Source organism: Phyllostomus hastatus, unplaced genomic scaffold, assembly GCF_019186645.2.
Source record: "Phyllostomus hastatus isolate PE091 unplaced genomic scaffold, TTU_PhHast_1.1 phas_contig_159, whole genome shotgun sequence".
Taxonomy (NCBI): domain Eukaryota; kingdom Metazoa; phylum Chordata; class Mammalia; order Chiroptera; family Phyllostomidae; genus Phyllostomus; species Phyllostomus hastatus.
In genome coordinates this window covers 14,515,388-14,534,659 of record NW_025333640.1, presented here as the reverse complement: position 1 = coordinate 14,534,659, position 19,272 = coordinate 14,515,388, and the positions used below count along the sequence as shown (strand labels likewise).

The 19,272-nt window shown below is 35.9% G+C and overlaps 1 protein-coding gene and 1 pseudogene across 3 annotated transcripts in view; both read right to left on the bottom strand.

Moving 5' to 3' along the window:
* The window catches only part of GUCY1B1 (guanylate cyclase 1 soluble subunit beta 1), a 31,765-nt gene that overhangs the window by 7,260 nt on the left and 5,233 nt on the right, over positions 1 to 19,272 (bottom strand). For 2 of the 3 annotated variants that reach the window (XM_045831775.1, XM_045831777.1), the window contains exons 3-8: positions 14,401 to 14,501; positions 12,464 to 12,582; positions 4,899 to 5,096; positions 3,938 to 4,168; positions 2,612 to 2,728; positions 1,549 to 1,682 (exon numbers count right to left, since the gene is read on the bottom strand). In XM_045831775.1, coding sequence (XP_045687731.1) covers positions 1,549 to 1,682; positions 2,612 to 2,728; positions 3,938 to 4,168; positions 4,899 to 5,096; positions 12,464 to 12,582; positions 14,401 to 14,501 — 900 coding nt within the window. The remainder of the gene's footprint in view (positions 1 to 1,548; positions 1,683 to 2,611; positions 2,729 to 3,937; positions 4,169 to 4,898; positions 5,097 to 12,463; positions 12,583 to 14,400; positions 14,502 to 19,272) is intronic. The other variant, XM_045831776.1, reaches the window with a different exon arrangement.
* LOC123814223 lies at positions 13,175 to 13,368 on the bottom strand (annotated as a pseudogene).

Genomic DNA, 19,272 nt, shown 5'->3' with positions numbered 1-19,272 from the left:
TCATCACATGACAATACCAACCGTGATTACTGTCAGCGAGTATCACCCTGCCATCTCCTAGCATTCTAACGCTGCTCGGGCTAAAGAAGGAAAACATCAGAGAATCATGCCAAGAATAAGACTTCAGTCTTCTAGAGAGCTCAAAATCTACCAAAGAACAATGAACTTGAAATGGATGGTGCCCAAATTGCACTTTTTGATGCTATCAGCCTAAACTGGAAGATAATGGCAAAAAATGCCCTATGAAACCTGCTCAGTTACTTAGCACAAGGCTGTGATTTATTATTACACATTTTTATTGTTACCAAGAGATGAAAAACAATTTATCTTTACCCTTTTTAGCAGGGATATTGTGCTTCTTTTGAGAAACTAGCTCATTTCTTCCTTTGGGAGCCTGTGACTCTTACAACTGATTGCTTTTCCATTTTAAATATGATGATTAAAAGTTTACAACCAGATGAATGACTCGTCTTCAACGAGTATTCCATGTGTGTATGACTTTCTGAGATGCATTTTATATGCTACTCTTACTTCTGATTTTAATTTCTTCTACTCTTATTTTCTTTGACTAATTTTTCTCATTTATTTGCAATAGCTTTTAAATTTGCTGTGTCTTTGCAACTTAAGTTATTTTTAGGACGATAATATTTATTGATTCAGTGAAGATCTGGTAAGTGAAAAGCAGCTTTTTAAAAATTTACTATTTGGTTTTAATGTCTTAAGGATATGTTATTGGTTTGAAATCTTTAAATACAAAGTAATTCTGGGCATTCATGATAATAATTTCTCTAAAATTGCATAATTGAGTAGAGATTTTACTGAAGAATTATGGATTACTAAAATGTCTCCCTATAATAGATCCTCAGCATAAATATCCATAAGTCAAAGCAAAAATTAGCATTCCAATTTAGAAACAAAAAATGATCAAATAGTTTACTAGTGAAGCACTTGGTCTCTTTAGATTTTGTTAGAATGGATATGTAAGTTAAAGCTCACTTGCAGAAATAAACCCTTCTGGAGAGAGAGCAGATTATCTGCTAAAAACTATAAAACATCTGCCCATAAGCAAGGGAAAAATATTATAAGATTAAAATAAAAATACTGAGTTATAAAATGTAATCAAATTGTGTCTTTTTAAATATTTATTTTAATACACTATAAACATTGTTTCTAAATTTGAATTAACCATCTTAAAATTATTTATTTTAGAAGTAAAACTGCCCTTAGTTGACTTTTCTTATAAAAAAGTTGACTATATAAGTTGTAAACTCAAATTACACTTCAGAATAACTGCAGATTAGCCATAGGATGATCTAGTGGCATAAACATTCAGCAAATTAAGACATGGTAAATAAAATAGAATACATGATTTCTTCTGAATTTATTACAAATGTTAACTGACATTATCTTTGTCATAGAGAGGTATACTAATAAGAGTTGTAAAATCTAATTCCACTTCAAAATATGTAGACGTGATGAGTAGGAACATGTTATTAAATTCCTTTGGTAGTTAAAGATGGGTACTTATATCCATTATAATTGTATTACCTTGGCGAACACAGAAAAAGTATGCTATCTGCTTCAGGTAAGTAGATCATTTGACCCTTGAGACGTAAGCAGCTGATCTCAGTCCCAGTCAGTTCATCCTCACATTCTAATTTCTCCACATCCAACAGTCCTTCCTGGAGAAGGCAAGACATAACCATTAACTTTCTCCCTGCCTCGCAATTCATCACAAAAAAGGACACACAAACCTCATTCCCCACCAAACCACAAGGGAGAGTAAGTGCACCGATTTGAGGAGGGGAGGGCATTCCACCAGAGTTCTGCCAAGGCATAAGCGTAGTGGCTCCCTTACAAACACAGCAAACAAGCGAATTGACTGTCTCTTGAAACTCAGAGAGTCAGTAGCTGTACTACTGTTCACAGGTTTATTTAAAGTTTCTAAGATTAGTTCTGATTTTCCATTACAGTTATAAGATACAATACCAGGTCTTAGCAAAGAATAAACCAAGCCTCTCCACTCCCCACCCCTGTGTTCACAGAGAAACTGGAAATACTTCCAAACACATAAAGTGTGTGTACGTAGAACTTTTGGGAGGGGTGTAGGAAGGGTGAAGCGTGCACTTGAAGACATCTTTCCTCTGCCAGGCCCAAAGACAGAAACTGTGAGAGCTGTTATCAATTATTAACTGAATGAATACTTTACCACTCTTTTTTCCTTGCAAAAAAACGGAACCATGCAGAAGAGACACCTTAAGGAAGTGGATGAGGTTTTTATTTTAAAAATCTTTATTAGCTTTTCTGACTCTCAAATAGGACATTGTAGCTATACAGGAAGTAAAAGATAGAAAGTGGGTTGTCCTAGCAAGGCATTCTCCACATTTACTTTTATTAATTCTGATCAGATGACAGAGTCCCATTGATTCTTAGGCAAAGCAAAAATCAATAACATTGCCTTTGAAACAGGACTCCCTTTCAGGTTTGCTTTTGATCTCACTATACCTATTCTGTCTTGTAGAATGACATAGCTGCTACTTTTCCCTCCAGAACATTTCTAGTATGTAATACATCTTACTTACTCACATTTAATAAATAATATCTTAATTACCTTGCTTCTCAATACAAAAACCGTATTGATGTGTGAAAGGATCCCATGGAAACTAATGTCAATGTGAGGACGGACCAGAGAGAAGACAGACAAAAGGCTGCAATTGCCAGGTTGGAGCTAAAATGTAGATACAAAGGAAAGAACACAATTATTTAAAACAATTTTATTTCATGTTAGGTTAAATTTTTATTTGATATCAGCTCTCAATTATATATAAGTACAGAAATACATTAATCTGTGAGAAAGTTTACTCAGCTATGGACTCGTATTTTGACCTGTGCAACTCTGATTAAATGGACATCAAATAGTTTCATGAATATAAAACCTCACATGGATTCAGATGACTGGGATTCAAATATAAGCTATTAGAAATAAAAGAAGCATTTTCAAAGTATAAAAAAGTAGAAATTTATCTCTTAAAATGTAGCATGAGGTGTTAAGTGCCAATGGCTTAAAATGACGTTTAAATATCAAGAGCACTGGCAAACACAGTTTATCAAGAGATGTTAATAATAATAATAATAATAATAATAACAACAGTTACTGATTGCTCATAATGGATAAGCGGTTCAACTAAGTGTTCTTCTTTTGCTCTCTCTGTTCATGCTGTAACAAAGGGAAAACTGGCAGAGAAAGGCCAAGTTACACACTTCATGTCACACTATGAGGGAAAGGCAAAACCAGCATAAGAGCCCAGGCTTCCAGATCTATAGGTTTATGCCTGATCCCATTTAGGTTAATCCCAAATTATCAAGTCTCTTTAACTACAAGCAAAACATATCTCTAGACACACGTCATGTACAACTCTAAAAACTGGTAGAATAGAAAGGAGTAACTTTACAAATGGATCGGAATAATGCAAACTGAATGTAGACTTGAATCATTGTCCTTTGATGCTTTTTCTACTAATTCCTATGTTAATAATCTCTGTCATTTTCCTCTTTAGTGTTTTTGAAATTCTCCCTTTTCCCTGCAAATATCCAAGGTTGATTTGAAAGCTATTTTCAAATTGTATATAGCCAATGAATATGTATTCAAGGAATAAAATAGGTGAAAATTGGTTGTTACTAGAAAGGTACCCATTTTCTCATTTTAAAAGGATCCTCACTATCCCTGTTATTAAGAAAAAAATATATATACCTGTTGTAGGGAAAGTACCATTATGGTTAAACACTCTAGCTCATATTTAAACAACTTATATCATATACAATGTGCTAACCATCAACTAATACACAGTAAAAAGGTTAAATAAATGAATGGTCACAGGTAACAATAGCACCTTTACGGCCCTTTGTCTAGGCCCCAAGGAAGCATGATGTCATTTACCTGGGGAAGCACTCTGTATATGGCATTGCCACACTGAGTGACCACTAGGTCCCGGTCAAATATTATGTGAAAAGGAAAAGCTTTGCAGAAGGTATAGGGGCTGATGCGTGATTCCTGGGTACCATTTTCTTCAAATCTGTCAAGATCTTCATAAAAATCCTCTTCTTTAGATTCTTTTTCTTCAATTAAAAATTGAGTATGATCACATTCTTCATTTCTTTGCTGAATAACCTGGATGTCAAAGGGGTAAATGGTGTTAATGGTCTGCATTTCAATTTATGTAAAAGGACCTAAATGCCTAAGAAACTGGTTTGGAAAATTGCATTTAGAGGGCTAATATTAAAATTTTAATATATGCAAATACTACAAATGCTTAAAATAAAAGAACAATTGTTGTGTTAATACCTTGGAATTATCACTTAAAACTAACAGTCTGTATTATCAACCTTTTTAAAGTTTGAGATCTGGCTTCTTTCACCAAGTAATCTAATTTTTTTTAAAAAACAAAGTTTTTAGTTCCCAATATGAGGTATTCCAATGATATTTCAGAGACAGACAAAATCCCCCAAAAGAAAAAAACAATGAACAGTAAAGTAATATCTAATTTTATATTTTAGAATTTATCCATTTAATGCATTTTGTATTTTCAAGGGTACAGCTTAGCCAGTTGCATATCCTCCTGCTTTCCAGCCAGTATGTTCTCACAGAGAATGCAAACTAAATGTCATGTGACCTTAAGCAATGTATAAAAAGAAAAATCTGCTACTGCAAGGAAAAAAGTAGCCTGTATTCCTTTAGATCCTTGCATTCCAAAGCCAAATATAGATTTCTGCAGTTGCCACTGCTATGGTTTATGTATGTCTCTGGTGAGGTCCACTAGCTGCAATAATTAAATGTAAATTCACTGAGTGTCATTTTTAATTTTCTATGGTTTAGAAGTGTCTCCATGACTGATCATTACCTTCATGTCAATTTCTGTGCCATGTATTTGCTGAGCTACCGTTTTAATGATTCCGATGACAATATCCTGAAGTCCTTCTCTCTCTGAGTAGTAGTGCAGAATGAGGCCTTTGCCCTTCTCTGCATCAGTGCACCTGAAGGAGGGTGCACGCATACCTGGGTAGATAGTAGCCAGGTGGTCATGCAGAGCATCTAGGTTCTGCAATAGAAGGGAAATGGTGATGAATAAATAATGCTTCCACATGACATGACTTCAAGAAAGCGAGATAATGACAGAAGGCTCAATCTGAGCTTAGTGAACAGATCAGCTGAGTAAACACTCACATAGCACATCCTTCCCTTGCCTCCCTGAGAGGCATCTGTAAAGCAAGAACCACAGAGAACTTGAAACCCTAGTAGAGTAATCAAGAAAAACATCTGTGGCTATTAACAGTTAATACATGTTAAGAAATACTAAATGACCAGTGATAATAAATAGTAAATAAAGAGAATTCCATGAAGCAGAAAAAAGAAGTAGTTATGGGCTAAAGCAAAGATAAACATATCTATAGAAGTTTGTGGCAGCTGTATATGTATGACAGTCATTTCACGGTAACATAATAGGTACTTTATCCAATTTTTCTAAGACTTCACTTCTGATAAAATCATGGTAACTAAAATGATGTACGTGAAACACTTAGTATATCCCAGGTGCAGTAAGCAAAATAATTTCCATGCCCCAATTCTTTTGAATACGATATCTCACATTTCACATGGCAAAAAGTATTTTGCAGATGGTGTTGAGGTAATGGATCTTGAGTTGGGAGGAGTGTTCTGGATGACTCTGGTGCCCCAAGCTAACCACATGAATGATGACTGAGTCCTTAAGAGCTAAGACTTCCTGGTTACAGGGAGAGAGAAGTACAATGACAGAAGGGCAAAGAGATGGTCAGAGAGATGGTAGCATGAAAAGGAAATGATACTTTGCTCTAGGTTCTGAGATGTAGGAGACTTGTGTGCAAGGATGGAGAGAGGCCTCCAGGACCTTAGGGCAGCCCGAGCTGATGGCCAGCGAAGAAACTGGATCTTCAGCCCTATAACACATCAAACTGAGCAAGGAAACAATTATGCCCTAGATCCTATGTAAAGAAACACAGCCCTACTGGCACTTTGATTACAGTCCAGTGAGACCTGTTATGGACTTCCAACCTACAAAACTGTAGGATAATAGGTTTCTGTTCTTTTAAGCACTTATATTTGTGATAGCAATAAAAAAACTAATACAGTAAGCAAATAGTGACCTACCAATAATTGGTGACTATGGATAAAGAGAATGTGAAAAACAAAATAATTTCAGAATGCCATGGGCCTAAAAGAGTGTCTCTAAAAAGAAGGTGCTAGAGATGAGCCAACATTGAACTGTGGTTCTTGTTCCAAATGTCTCAAAGAGGCCAATTTAGAGAAACAGAAATATCCACTAAGAAGCCAGGAAGAAAATGGAGTGAATATGAGGCCTCTCCATGGGGCCTAGATTTGTGAAATTCTCCCCCAGGTCACCTATGGCACTGTGGTTTAATTTCCTGTCTCCTCCATTCAAGCATTCACTCATTCTATAAAGTTATCCCATGCCCATTGTGAAACATGCCCCTACGTGGTGTAGGCTAGGGCCAGGGTAGAAGGTTGGATATGAATCTGCATGACAAGGACCCTGACTTTAAGCAGCTCATAGTTTATTCCACAAACAGATGTGCTGGATGGCTTCTGATGCACAAATAAAGGACCCAACAACTCAGACTGGAAGAAAGGGATCTGAAAATTTCAAAATAAAGATGAGGCCTGAGTTAGGTCATAAAGGTTGACATTCTTCTGATTTGAACACATGATTTAATGGTCTCCTCAACTGGGTTAATCATGCAATGGCCTTTATGCAAAGTGCTTTTAATTTTCTTCCCCTAAACAATATCTGTTATAATCAACTCAGTCCATTTCTTAATAGAAACATCAATTCATCCTCCTTGCCTCTAGAGGCTGCTATTGGCATGTAAAAGGAATCCAACATGGCGGATACTAAGAACTGGAAGTTTATGTGTGTGTGTGTGTGTGTGTGTGTAGTTTATATATATATATATATATATATATATATATATATATATAGTTATATATAGTTATATATAGTTATATATAGTTATATATAGTTATATATATAGTTATATATAGTTATATATAGTTTATATATATAGTATATATATAGTATATACTATAGTATACTAGTATACTATATACTAGTGTGTGTGTGTGTGTGTGTGTGTGTGTGTGTGTAATATACATAGTACAAGTCCCAAAACAATTTTTCTTGGTTGAGTAGTACGAAGGGTTCTTTCTACGACAAGTTTTTCTCAGAGGAATTCTTTTCTGAGAAGGGAAGATGTGAAGACTGATCTTCATAACCCTCCCAGATCCCTTACCCTTTTGCTGATGTTGCAAAAATATTATGAGAAAAAATCAGGTGAAAAAAAAATGACCAAAAGAATTTTATACTTATTTCCATTTGCCACAAAGTCGAAATTGAGGCTGCTGCCACATTTAGGTAACTACCTAGTATCGTCAGGCCCAGCTACTGTGCTGTGGCTCATTTTAAAGAAAAAAAATGAGTCAATAATTTGAAATATGTATTTGAATATTAATTTTAAATTTCTTCTACTAAGTACTTAAATATAAGTCAAAATGTCTGTATCACTTTCATACTCATCTATTTTCATGTTGTGTCATATTATATTAGCACATTTCTTCACCATAGGTCACAAAGAGATAAGGCACTTCCACCCTAAATGCTGAGCAGTTTTAATTTAAATAAAGGTACTAATGTTGCTAATAATATGTTGCTTAAATGTATCACTTCAAAACAAGCAAGAAAGCGAAATATTTGAAGTCAGAATGTGTCATCTTTTGTCTTTGTGGTAACCAACTCTCCAGAGATTTACTGTTTTATTGAATTTACTATTAATTACATGGACAAGTAAAATGCTTTCCTGCAGCATGAAAGCTACACCACTTAATGTAGTATTGATTTTCTTTAGATAGTGTCTAACATAAAAATACTCTCAGGATTTCTTAAGTTACAGCTTTCCTGACTTGGTTTTACTCTTGCAAAATCAAAGTGATTACCGCAGGCTGTCTATTGTGAGAAATGGAGTTTGCAATTAAAAATTAAATTATTTTTATTTGTGTACATTTATATTGCTAAAAATATGCCTTCTTTGTAGTTAGACTATAATCACTTGTAGCCACATCAAAGGTCACAAAAAAGATTGTCAAAATAGCCAAGAGAAAATCTTGACTACATTTCATCATACTATCTACATGAAGCTAATTTTTCACCCATAAGTCTATAGCAATGTATTCAGGAAAACAAGAGTTATATATTAAAACTGGTATTCTCTTTACTTCTAAATGTACCCATGGAAGCAGGTATACAAAGTATATACGTTACAAAGCAGGGAAACACAGGGATGAACATAGGGGGAAAAAGTAAATGCATATATTCCAGCACAAGTAGATTCCCAAGAATCCATAAAGAAAACCTCAAACATGCTTTCCCTTCATTCTTCTCACCTTCATCAAATTTGGAAGCAGGAAAGGGATAGTGAGCAGGTCCACTATCTACTTTGCCTCAAGATGCCAAAAAGTTACTCTGAGGTTTTCATTCCATTTTGTAATGTTCTGATACAACTTCACTGGTTTTTCTACACGCAAAATGAATGCATTTTTTTCTCAGGAGTCCTAAGACCCATAAGCCCAGTTAGCTCATCCTGTCACCTAGCACTCATCATTTACAGAAAAAAAGTCGTGCTGGCATCCTGGGAAGCTGTACTGGAGTTCTCAATTTAGCATACTCCACAGATTTAGGAAGCCGAAGAGAATTTATTACTCTCTGAAAAACACACTGAAGTTTTATATTTTTAAATATCTTGGAATGATTTTAAATAAATGCAAATTTTCTTTGCAATATACATGCCAAAATGAGCTCATGCATAATTAACTGAGGCAAAATTTCTAGAAGTTCGCTACTTCCTTTTCCTGCTTCCAGGGCATTTAATTAAAAATCCCTAAAGGATTCATACACGTGGGTGGAGATAAGTTCTGAGACAAAGAGATGTTTCAGTCTCTTAAAATCCTATCTGAGAAGATGGGGAAAAGGAAGTTATGTCATTTGAGAACATTACTGAGTTTCAGATCTGGAAGTAATCTTAAAAATCAGCCATTGCAAACCTCTTTTTTAAGGAAAGAGAAGGAGGCACATTTCTTTTCTTAAACAAGTCAAGCTTTTAAACTCATGTTTTTAAAAAGTCCCACTTACATAATACTATATTTGGCAATCAATATATTGTAAAATTGTGAAAATATATACCAGTTATCTGAAAAGAAAGATGTTACAATTCTAAAATACTTATTTTCTTTAAAAGTCCTCACTTGTCAACTTTAAAACTGTAGGTTACAGAAATTGACATTTTGGATGTTGAGAAAGCAGGTCCTTTGGAAATTAAAAAGTTAAAAATGAAATGAGTGGTGCATTTTTTTCTAAGGAATATGACAAATAATTTTGGGAAGTATTAGAATTTCACAGCTGTTCAGGAAAATCCTCACATTTCCCAAAATAACACTTAACACAAACATTTAAGGATTTTAGATCTGTCATCAATCCCAGAATGCTCATGAGGGTGGGGGGCTGGCCAAACCACAGTGTTGTGATTTGGGGGCCAGAAGCTTGACCCGCTGTGAACTGGAGATCCCAGGGCAGGCAGAACAGAGGCTCTGCCAGAGGATCTCCCACGTACATGAACTGAGGGAATGAGGCAAACTGCCACCACTCCAAACGCCAACGTTTCCCGCAAGCTATGAAAGAATATTTGCAATATTATTCAACTGAGATTCCTATGCATATTTAAACAGGCCCATCGTTTAAATCCTGACTCATCTCCAAGATTGTATGCTGCTCATTTATCTTTCCACAGTCAACCTTCGATGCTCATTTTAATTTCATTTTACCTCAGTAAAATCATTGGGGAGGTAAAGAATATATAATGTGATAACCACGGAAGGCCACTAAAAATTAATTGGCAACCCTGCTGGGGATTGACATGGATTACAGTCCCAGAGGTCCCATATTATCAAACATGACTGATGTTCAAAGCTCCTGAGTCAAGGAAATTAGTCTAGTGCTTGGCTGTCTATTCCTCTTTATTCAATCTATGGTTCATCTGTAAATAAAGTTATAAAGTTTCACTGAAAAGGGTTGTTTGTTATTCTTAATAAAACAGTTGATCTTGAGCTATTGGTGTATTTGCTTCCTGTATTTACACAAAGGGCAAATCTTCATTTAAAGAAAAAAAGATATTCATTCATTCCCAGATATACAGATTGTATCTGTGAAGATACCATCATTAAGAGATTATACATGGTCTCCGGCTTCCTGAAGTTTACATTCCAGCCCAACAAACAGGAAACGATAAGCAGTGGCAGACAACTATGCCTGGGAAAACAAATGTGCTAGGAAAGCATGAGAAATAAATGTCAATGACCCTAACTGACTGAGCATAGAGACTGAAGAGAGGAGTGAAGTCTTTCCGGAAGAAGTAATTTGACCAGTAGGGTGAACAGAATTTATCTAGGCAAAAAGGAGCATGAACAGTATTTCAGACAAAGGAAAGAGCAGATGCAAAAGCTCAGCAGATAGTACATTTTTTTTTTAAGTTCTGTTTGGCTGGGCTAGGAGAAAGGAAGAAGCAGAATGGATAGGGAACGTAAGTAGTTTCAGTCGTTTTAACTATTTTTGACATTTCCTAGTGAACAGTGTGGAATCCCTGAAGGGTTTAAAGCAAAAACTAAAAAAATTAAAATATTAATAAATGAATGTGTGTGTGTAAATATGATGATAATATATATTTGCATTTCGGAAAAATCACTAGTCACAGAATGGAGAAGAGATTGGGGGAGTCACGAGACAGACACAGACAGGGAGATTATCCAATATCTAGATAATGGTAAACTCTCCAGGGAAGAGTAGGGGAGGGGAAGGAAGGAAAGTGACAGAGCACTCAAAATTCAGCCACTCGTGGCGGGTGGCCATCCTATTCGACTAGCATAACTCTCAACACAGAGAAACACCCAGAGGCTGCCTGATTGCTTACTGCATGATTACAAACTTAGCAGCTGGTCACAATGAGACGAAGTAAAACAAAAACAATTTGCAAAAATATTTGAATATTTGTTTTGTTATGTAAATGTGGCTATTGAGAGAAAGAGAAAACTAAGACAGAAAATGCAAGTTCAAATGTTGTTGATAAGGTGACAGCATTAAAAAATGGAATATGTATTTAAAATTCTAAAGTCTCAAAATACTTTTAAAGGTCTAACTTTAATCCATTTAACATAATTAATTTAAATACAGTTAAAGTTTAATTTACATATCTCCTGACAGCTGCTTCATTTGGAAGTGGCAGCTCTTTTAGACACCAGTAGTTTGGTAAATCCATGGCAGGGGATTGCAAACCAGTTTCCATCTTGATTTAATGCTGTCTTAAGTTTATAAGAAAAATGTCACTGTGTAAACAACAGACATTTTGATTAAACACTCAAGTTCTTATTTTGGCTGTTAAATCAATAATGCAGCTGGACTGAAAGTCGTTTACATTCCCTCAAAACTGGGCTCTGGTTCAGCTGGTATTGCACTGACATCATTTTCCAGCGCGATCTGGCGGCTCTGAGCTGCCAGTTTGGAAATATTCTTTACAACCACAATATTTTCAACTGGTAACACATTTCAAGAAGAAGATCTCACCAATGGCCTGGGCTTAAAATAGGACAGACAATCCAAAAATAGCCTTTCATCTAATGTGTAGTTTACTAGTACAAAACGTTTAAGGTAATTAACATGAATCTAAGACAAAGGCCTTTGGTGCTATTAGTTATCTTTCCCTTCACCCGAAACTGCCTTTGCAAGGTCTCTTATTGTCCTTTCTATAGTAGGTCAACTAATATGTAACTTGGAGTAATGGTTCTCAAATTTGTTTTGGTAGCACAGCACCTGAAAGCCAGGGTGATTTTTCCTAAACAACAAGCTCCATGTAGAACGTCATAGATACTGACATACTATCTAACGAAGCTATACAAACTAGGAATACCTCCCCCCCAAAAAATAATGATAAAACTGCATTGTAGAGCCACAATGTAAAACCACAACTGGTAGCAAATACTAGTTAATACTATTTAAATACTATTTAAAAAAAAGGCAGTGGAATAACCTGAATAGGCCATGATAAGTTTTTCCAAGAATATTAATTCAAAGTCTGCATATTTACTGTCAGTGACCACAAGGTAAAGAAAAATTATGAAGCAAAAATGTAAAAGTGTATTCGAGATCTTCTAATGACTATTATTGTATGTAAATTAAGAAGAACGTCACCATGATTCCATATCAGCAGCAAGACACGCACATCCTCCTGGCTGAACAAAAAGGATGCCAGGCAGAGCCTAGGTTCAAGAATCACGAATTCAGAGCTCTCAACAGCAAGACCTCAACCTGCTTACCTGCAGAAATTCTCTGACATTAGATCCCAGGACACGCAAGATCGTATCGTAACCAGATTCTTGACAAAAGACAAAAAACATCTTCCCAAACATTTGGAGGATTTCTCCAGCATTGAGATCTATTTTATAGGTTGAGAGAATAACAAAAACAGACCATGTTATAGGTAGAATATTATTAATGGGAAGAATGAAGATACATGCATAATAAAAAATTAAATATCCTCAATTTTTGTGCATAGTGAATATACATCTTACGAACAATTTCTGGCCAGGGCAATACAATGAAATCTGAGAAGACAACATATTACCATGTTAACAGCGTAGATTTGTACTTAATAGCAAAGTAGTCAGTTTATCACCTTCCATGAAAAACTAGTCAATTAATTTTGAGCTTTTTAAAAATGTGTATTTAATGTACAACTTATTTTTTCTGGAAAATACAGGAAAATTTTGAAAATCATCCATGATGCACCTGATAATATTTTGGTGCAAAATGATTATTCTTTACCTAAGTATACATATTAATAAGTCAGATGCATATACTATATACCCTAATATCCTGCATTTTTGTTTATATCCAATTATGATTATTTCTTAACACTTTAAGATTGTTTTTGTAAAATTTATTTTAGTCACTATCTCACTTAACACAGAGATGCAACAATTTAATCAATTCCCTTATTAAAAATATAGGCTTTTCCAATTTTTTTAACCACTCAGATTGCGTTCTCTGCCTCTTACTCTTCCAAAGGAAGAGAAGAACAATCATCAATGGCTATTGGCTGCTGCAAAAGAAACACCAAAAGCTGACTTCACGCTAAGGCTTTTCCAATTTTTGATAATATAAGTGACTTTGAAGTGAAAGCACACATAAACCTTAATGAAAATGAATCTAATAATTTCTTCTGTTTTAAGATTTTATTTATTTTTAGAGAGAAGGGAAGGGAGGGAGAAAAAGATGAAGAGAAATATCAATGTGGTTGCCTCTTGCAGGCCCCTCCTGGGGACCTGGTCCTCAACCCAGGCATGTGCCCTGACTGGGAATTGAACCTGAGACCCTTTGGTTCACAGGCAGGTGCTCAGTCCACTAAACCACACCAGCCAGGGCTAACTCTAATAATTTCTTTAGGAAATATTCCTAAAAGATTTGAACATTTTTTTAAAAAAGTGTATGATTTCATTTTAAACTCTGTCCTCAACCACACTAGATATTTAATTTTTAAAAACTGACAAGTGTATATGAAAAATATTTCCCATTTGTTTCCATTTTGATTACTAATGAGATTTTATCTTTTCCTTGTCACTGGTAACAATTTATCATTTTTTCTAATTCCTTCATTCTGCAGTAGGTAGTATTTGCTCTTCTTGTTATATTTGGCAATGTTAAAAAACTTCTTTCTACTGTATCCATACTGTATTCTGGTTACGAATTAAGCACTCTGAGCAGGAGACAGTACTTTTTCCATGAAGGTTTCTCTTTCAATTTTGCCTTCTTTGCATGAGTTCTGTCTGATATAGACAGAACTGTTTCCTGTTTCTTTTACCAATAGCTAACAAAACATGTCATTACAAAAGAGATTTGGGAATATTATCTTTTGCACACTAAACTTGTGTAATTACTGTGCTATTGATATCATAGCATAAGTTCTTACATTATTAACTTATTACATTAAGAATCAATATTTTTTTTTCTTCCCCAACACATGGTTTTTTGTGGGGAGGGTACAGGGCAGAGAGCTCCTCTAGTTCCTGAAGAGTTTGCAAAAGGAAAAATAGGACTCAGCATAGCCTGAGCCTAACATTACGTGTAAACGTCTTCCCCACCAGGGCTGGGCAATGTACAACCTGCATAATTATACAATGTAATTTTGGACTGTACATTCCTTTGGACTTCTGTGTGTAACTTAGCCAAAGAAGGGAAGTCATAGTCAACTTACTGAGGACTTTGCTTGCAGCAGCAACCAAATCGTAAGTTTTAGAATCATCATATATTATTCTGACAAGAAACTGCCCTTCTTCATCTAACTGTGCCTCTTTTCTGGAAAACAAAAATGAGAAAGAGAGATGGAAAAGTTGGAATAAGAGAACAAGTTCTATAGTTACCATGATTGTATAAACAATGGTTTTAGATCTAAAACATAATTTGTTTTTGGCCAATTTGTTTAAATCAATGTGTTGTGCTTAAAAGTCTAATGATGGAGAGGAAATGATGTCACATTCCCTTCCCCAAATTAAAATGATACAGGTAAGTTAATTTTAGCAGGGCTAACTTTTATAAAGTACTTTCACACCCAGTACAGCATCAAATATTAAATATAATCAAGAACTAACTTTTGGTTTGATAAACAGTTAACAAATACTCTATGTTTAGTCCCTATACATGCCAGGCATTGTTCTAGACTGTGGGAACACATATTCAGTAACACAAACAAAAGTACCTGACCTCTTGGAACATACGTATTCCAGGAGGGGAGACAAAAGAGACATGAAACTAATTAGTAACACATATAATGGTAAGTTGCACGGAGAAAAGCAAAGCCGGGTAGTTCAAGTTCAATAGCTGGAAGCCTCACTGAGTAGCTGGTCATTAAGTGGAGTCTGAAGTTGCTCTAGGAGGAGCCATGAGCCATCTAGGGAAGCGTGTTCTGGGCAGAGGGAAGAGCATGTGCCAAGGGCTAGATGAAGTAGCTTGGGAAGGCAGAGGAATAGCAGAGGCCAGAGTGGCTGGAACAGAGGTTAGGCAGAGTAGCTGTAAGAGGACAGATCAGAGAGGTAACCTGGGGTTGGAGGTTGGAATGACTCTGTCATTTACTTGAAAGAGATGGAGGGTCCTAGTACTTGTGATGGGAGCACCAAGACTAACCAGCAGACCTGGTTAAAAGGGTCAGTCCTGCTATAGCATAGAGAATGGGCCAAAGGGTCTAGGACAGAGCAAGAAGCCCTCTTAAGATCCTATTGCCAAGGGTGACACTGACGTTTGGGTCTGAGAACCTGGATAGATGTCGTCACCAGTAGCTAAATTGGGAAAGACTGTTGGAGGTGGATGGGGCTAAGATCAAGAGCTGTGTTTTAAACATATTGAAGTTTGAGTGTCAGGTGGGCAGATAATATCTTCTAACATATCCTTAGCTTATTAAATAAAGTTGCTCAAAATAGATACAATATTAATAAAAAATTATTAGAGTCATTTTTAATAGTTGTCATGATTATACACATATATTAATTTTGATAGGATTTGGGTTATTTTTTTCAAGTGTCCAAAAAGGGAGGAAAATCCATTGTCCAAAATATTGCTGGTTATAGAAGAAAAATGACAAGTTTCCAGGTCTCTTTTCCAATGTTAAATTCACAAAAATATGTGCAACTTGGACATCAATCTCTAACCCTCAATTTAATTCTTCTAAATTCTATACCCTGCCAGGAAAGAGAAACTAGTTACTATTCTTAAGTAAATTTTCAACCCAGTGGCCTGAAATAGCTCCTTCAAGGCTTGCAAGGCTGGCCACATGGAGCCTGAGCCACTTTCCCTCCCTCGGGAGCTATGATAGCAGAGCTGCTGCTCCTGGCTCTGGTGCCACTGTCTGTTCAAGGGAACGATTCCAAACAGTGGCATGTCTTAGCTCAGGTGGGGTGGAGATAGTCTTTAAAAACCCGGTGCTCCTCAGAGCATACCATTTGTTTGCAATTATGTATAACAGTGCATGTGGTAGGGGGGCATAATTTGGTAGGCACAGAAATTTGAATTTCAGAGCCCACAATCCAAATGAACTTGGCCAAATCACGTAAAGCACCTGAGCAATAAAACCTTTCTTTTCTAAAATTGGAAAAATAATATAACCCACCTTCCACAACTTTAAAAAGATAAAGTATGCAGAAGGATGTTCTAAGCAGTTGAAACATTATACATACATTGCTAATCACCATAATACCTCCCATGTTTACCTAATCAAAAATTGAGCTATCGAAAAGATGTGAAATTCTTCTCCCTTTGGCTGAACATACACAGCTATTAAATGAAAGGAACACATCTTCAATGCCTCAAGTCTTTTTTATGCTCAAAGTCAGTGAAATATTCCTAAATTATGACAATATAATCTACAAATACTGACATATCTTTCAATAAATGCTATTATATATCTTATGCATTCTAATTTCTATTTGTACAAAAATATAAAACACAGATGCCCCTTGACTTATGATGTGGCTATGTCCCAATAAACTTCCCATAAGTTGGAAATAGAAGTCAAAAATAAAGTAAGTCAAAAATGCATTTAATATACCTAACCTAGCCTACCTTGAATGTGCTCAGAGTACTTACATTAGCCTACAGTTGGACAAAACACCTGACACAGAACCTGTTTTCTAATGAAGCATTGATAGCTCATGTAATTTGTGAACTACAGTATGTAAAAAGTGCTGGCAACACAAGACACTGCAGTGCCAGTTGTTCACCCTCGTCCATGGCGCAGCTGGCAGGAGCTCACTGCCACCACCCAGCCTCATGCAAGAGCATTGTACTGCCCATCACTCGCCCCAGGAAAGGGTAAAAATTCTAAAGTTGGAATATGGTTGCACTGAATGCATATTGCTTTCCCACCATTCCAAAGTCAAAAAATCTTAAGTCAAGTCAAAGCATAGTAAGTCAGGGACCATTTGTATGATAAAGAAAAAGCTTTAAAAATCCTCCACTATTTTGAGATAAAAGCTGCTAATATTATATTCAAGTTGTTCATGTGTGAATACACTTGTATAAACAACACACATGAGATTATACTACTTTAAAACCTCCTTTTCGACTTTTTATTTGATGGACATCTCTTCATGTTATTAAATATATTTCAATACCTTGACTGCATAAAACTACATTCTATAGACATACTACATTCTGTGGACCTGGGTTGCAGGCCAGGTCCCCAGTGGGATGCATGAGAGGCAACCACGCATTGATGTTTCTCTCCCTCTCTTTCTCCCTCCCTTCCACTCTCTAAAAACAAATAAATAAAATCCTTAAAAAATATTTCTGCATAAAATAGAATAAGTGCCTGGGAATGGAATTGTTGATTTGAAGAATATGGATAGCCTAATTTTTCTCATTTTGTCACTGACATTTTATTATGGAAAAGCACTGTTCTACAGATTGACATTTTGAAGTTTCTGATTTAGGGCATTCTCATAAAATTTAATTAAATATATATTAAAGTACAAATTAGTTCATGCTCTCACTGTGCCCTATTCTGTTTCCTCCAGTTGGGATAAATCACATGGCATATATTTCCATAATAAACTCAGTTTCTCGGAAACACCAATCCATTACAACCATTAACTGAATGAAATACAAATAGATGGCAAAGTTCCTCTAAATAAAACAGAGGGATGGCCATTTCCCTAGAATGTCCCTAACCGTGAGTCAATGCATCCTTTCTTTCCTATCTTTCATTTTAATAAAATAAGCTTCCTTATCTTTCAAGCTTTACTTCCTGAACTGATCAGCCCAGCAGGATTCCTGGAGGGAGGTTGAAGTATAAATTAAACAGTAGGACATGAAGGGAAATAATCATTTCCATTAAAAACTTCACACTGAATTCCAATGAATTATTCAGAATATTTAGGATTCCTTATTTATATTTATCTTAAAAATCTTGGGGGATTTGGGGTCCCTTTTCATTCTTTCCCACCAATGCCCTCCATGCCCCACCCAGGGAAAGGAGCTTTGCTACAAACATTTGAGCAACTGTTATGCCCTAGACACTTTTCTAAGCACCTTTTAATATACCAATGAACAAAAGAGATCAATTTTCCTGCCCTCATAGAACTTATATTCTAGCTGGCAGAAACAAGCAATAAGCAATAAACATAATATATGCTCAAATTTTATAACCTATTATGAGGTGATACATGCTACAAAATGAAGTAGATCAGGATCTACTTTTAGGCTATTAGGTAAAGAAGTTGCCTGTGGAGGTGTCAAAAAAATGAGTATTCTAAAGTGGGAGAGCTTGAATACGGGCACCTTGAAAAGGAGTCTCAAAACAAGGTATGGTCTGAAGCAGAAGAGGTCAAGATACATCAAACAATTGACCTGACCAATGATAGCTCAAAGGGGTCCTGATCCCATAAAACCCATTATCACAGCACCTGCCATACAATAGACAATATATAGGTGTGGTCTTGTCAGTAAATCCTGGGATGGTCCATTGTAGTAAGCTATAAGGACATCATGAATGCTGGCTAGTGTCCAACCCATTATTAAAATTAAAATCTCCCATACATAATAACTGTATATAACATCTTAAAAATTAAAAATGTAAATTGTTGTACTGGCTGGGTGGCTCAGTTGTTTGAGTGTCATCCTGGACACCAAAAGGTTGCAGGTTCGATTCCTGGTCAGGGCACATACCTAAGTTTCAGGTTCAGTCCCTGGTTGGGGCATGTATAAGAGACACCCAATCAGTTTTTCTGTCTCATATCAATGTTTCTCTCTCTCTCTCTCTCTCTCTCTCTCTCTCTCTCTCTCTCTCTCTCTCTCTGTCTCATGCTTCCTCTCATTCTAAAGTCAATAAGCATATCCTCAGGTGAGGATTTTTAAAAAAATGCAGGTTTCTCAATTTTCAATAACTCAATCCAATGATTCCCAATGAGTCTTAATCCATGGAAGCCAAACTCTAGTTTGAGAGAACTACCAAGGAGTGAGAACCTTTAAATACAGTGAAGGCTTCCTGCTTGGACCCACTTTTCGTTGGTAAAGGACAGTCTTTTCAATTCCTTATATTCCACTCATCCAAGAACTGTAAACTGTAACAGTAAATGCC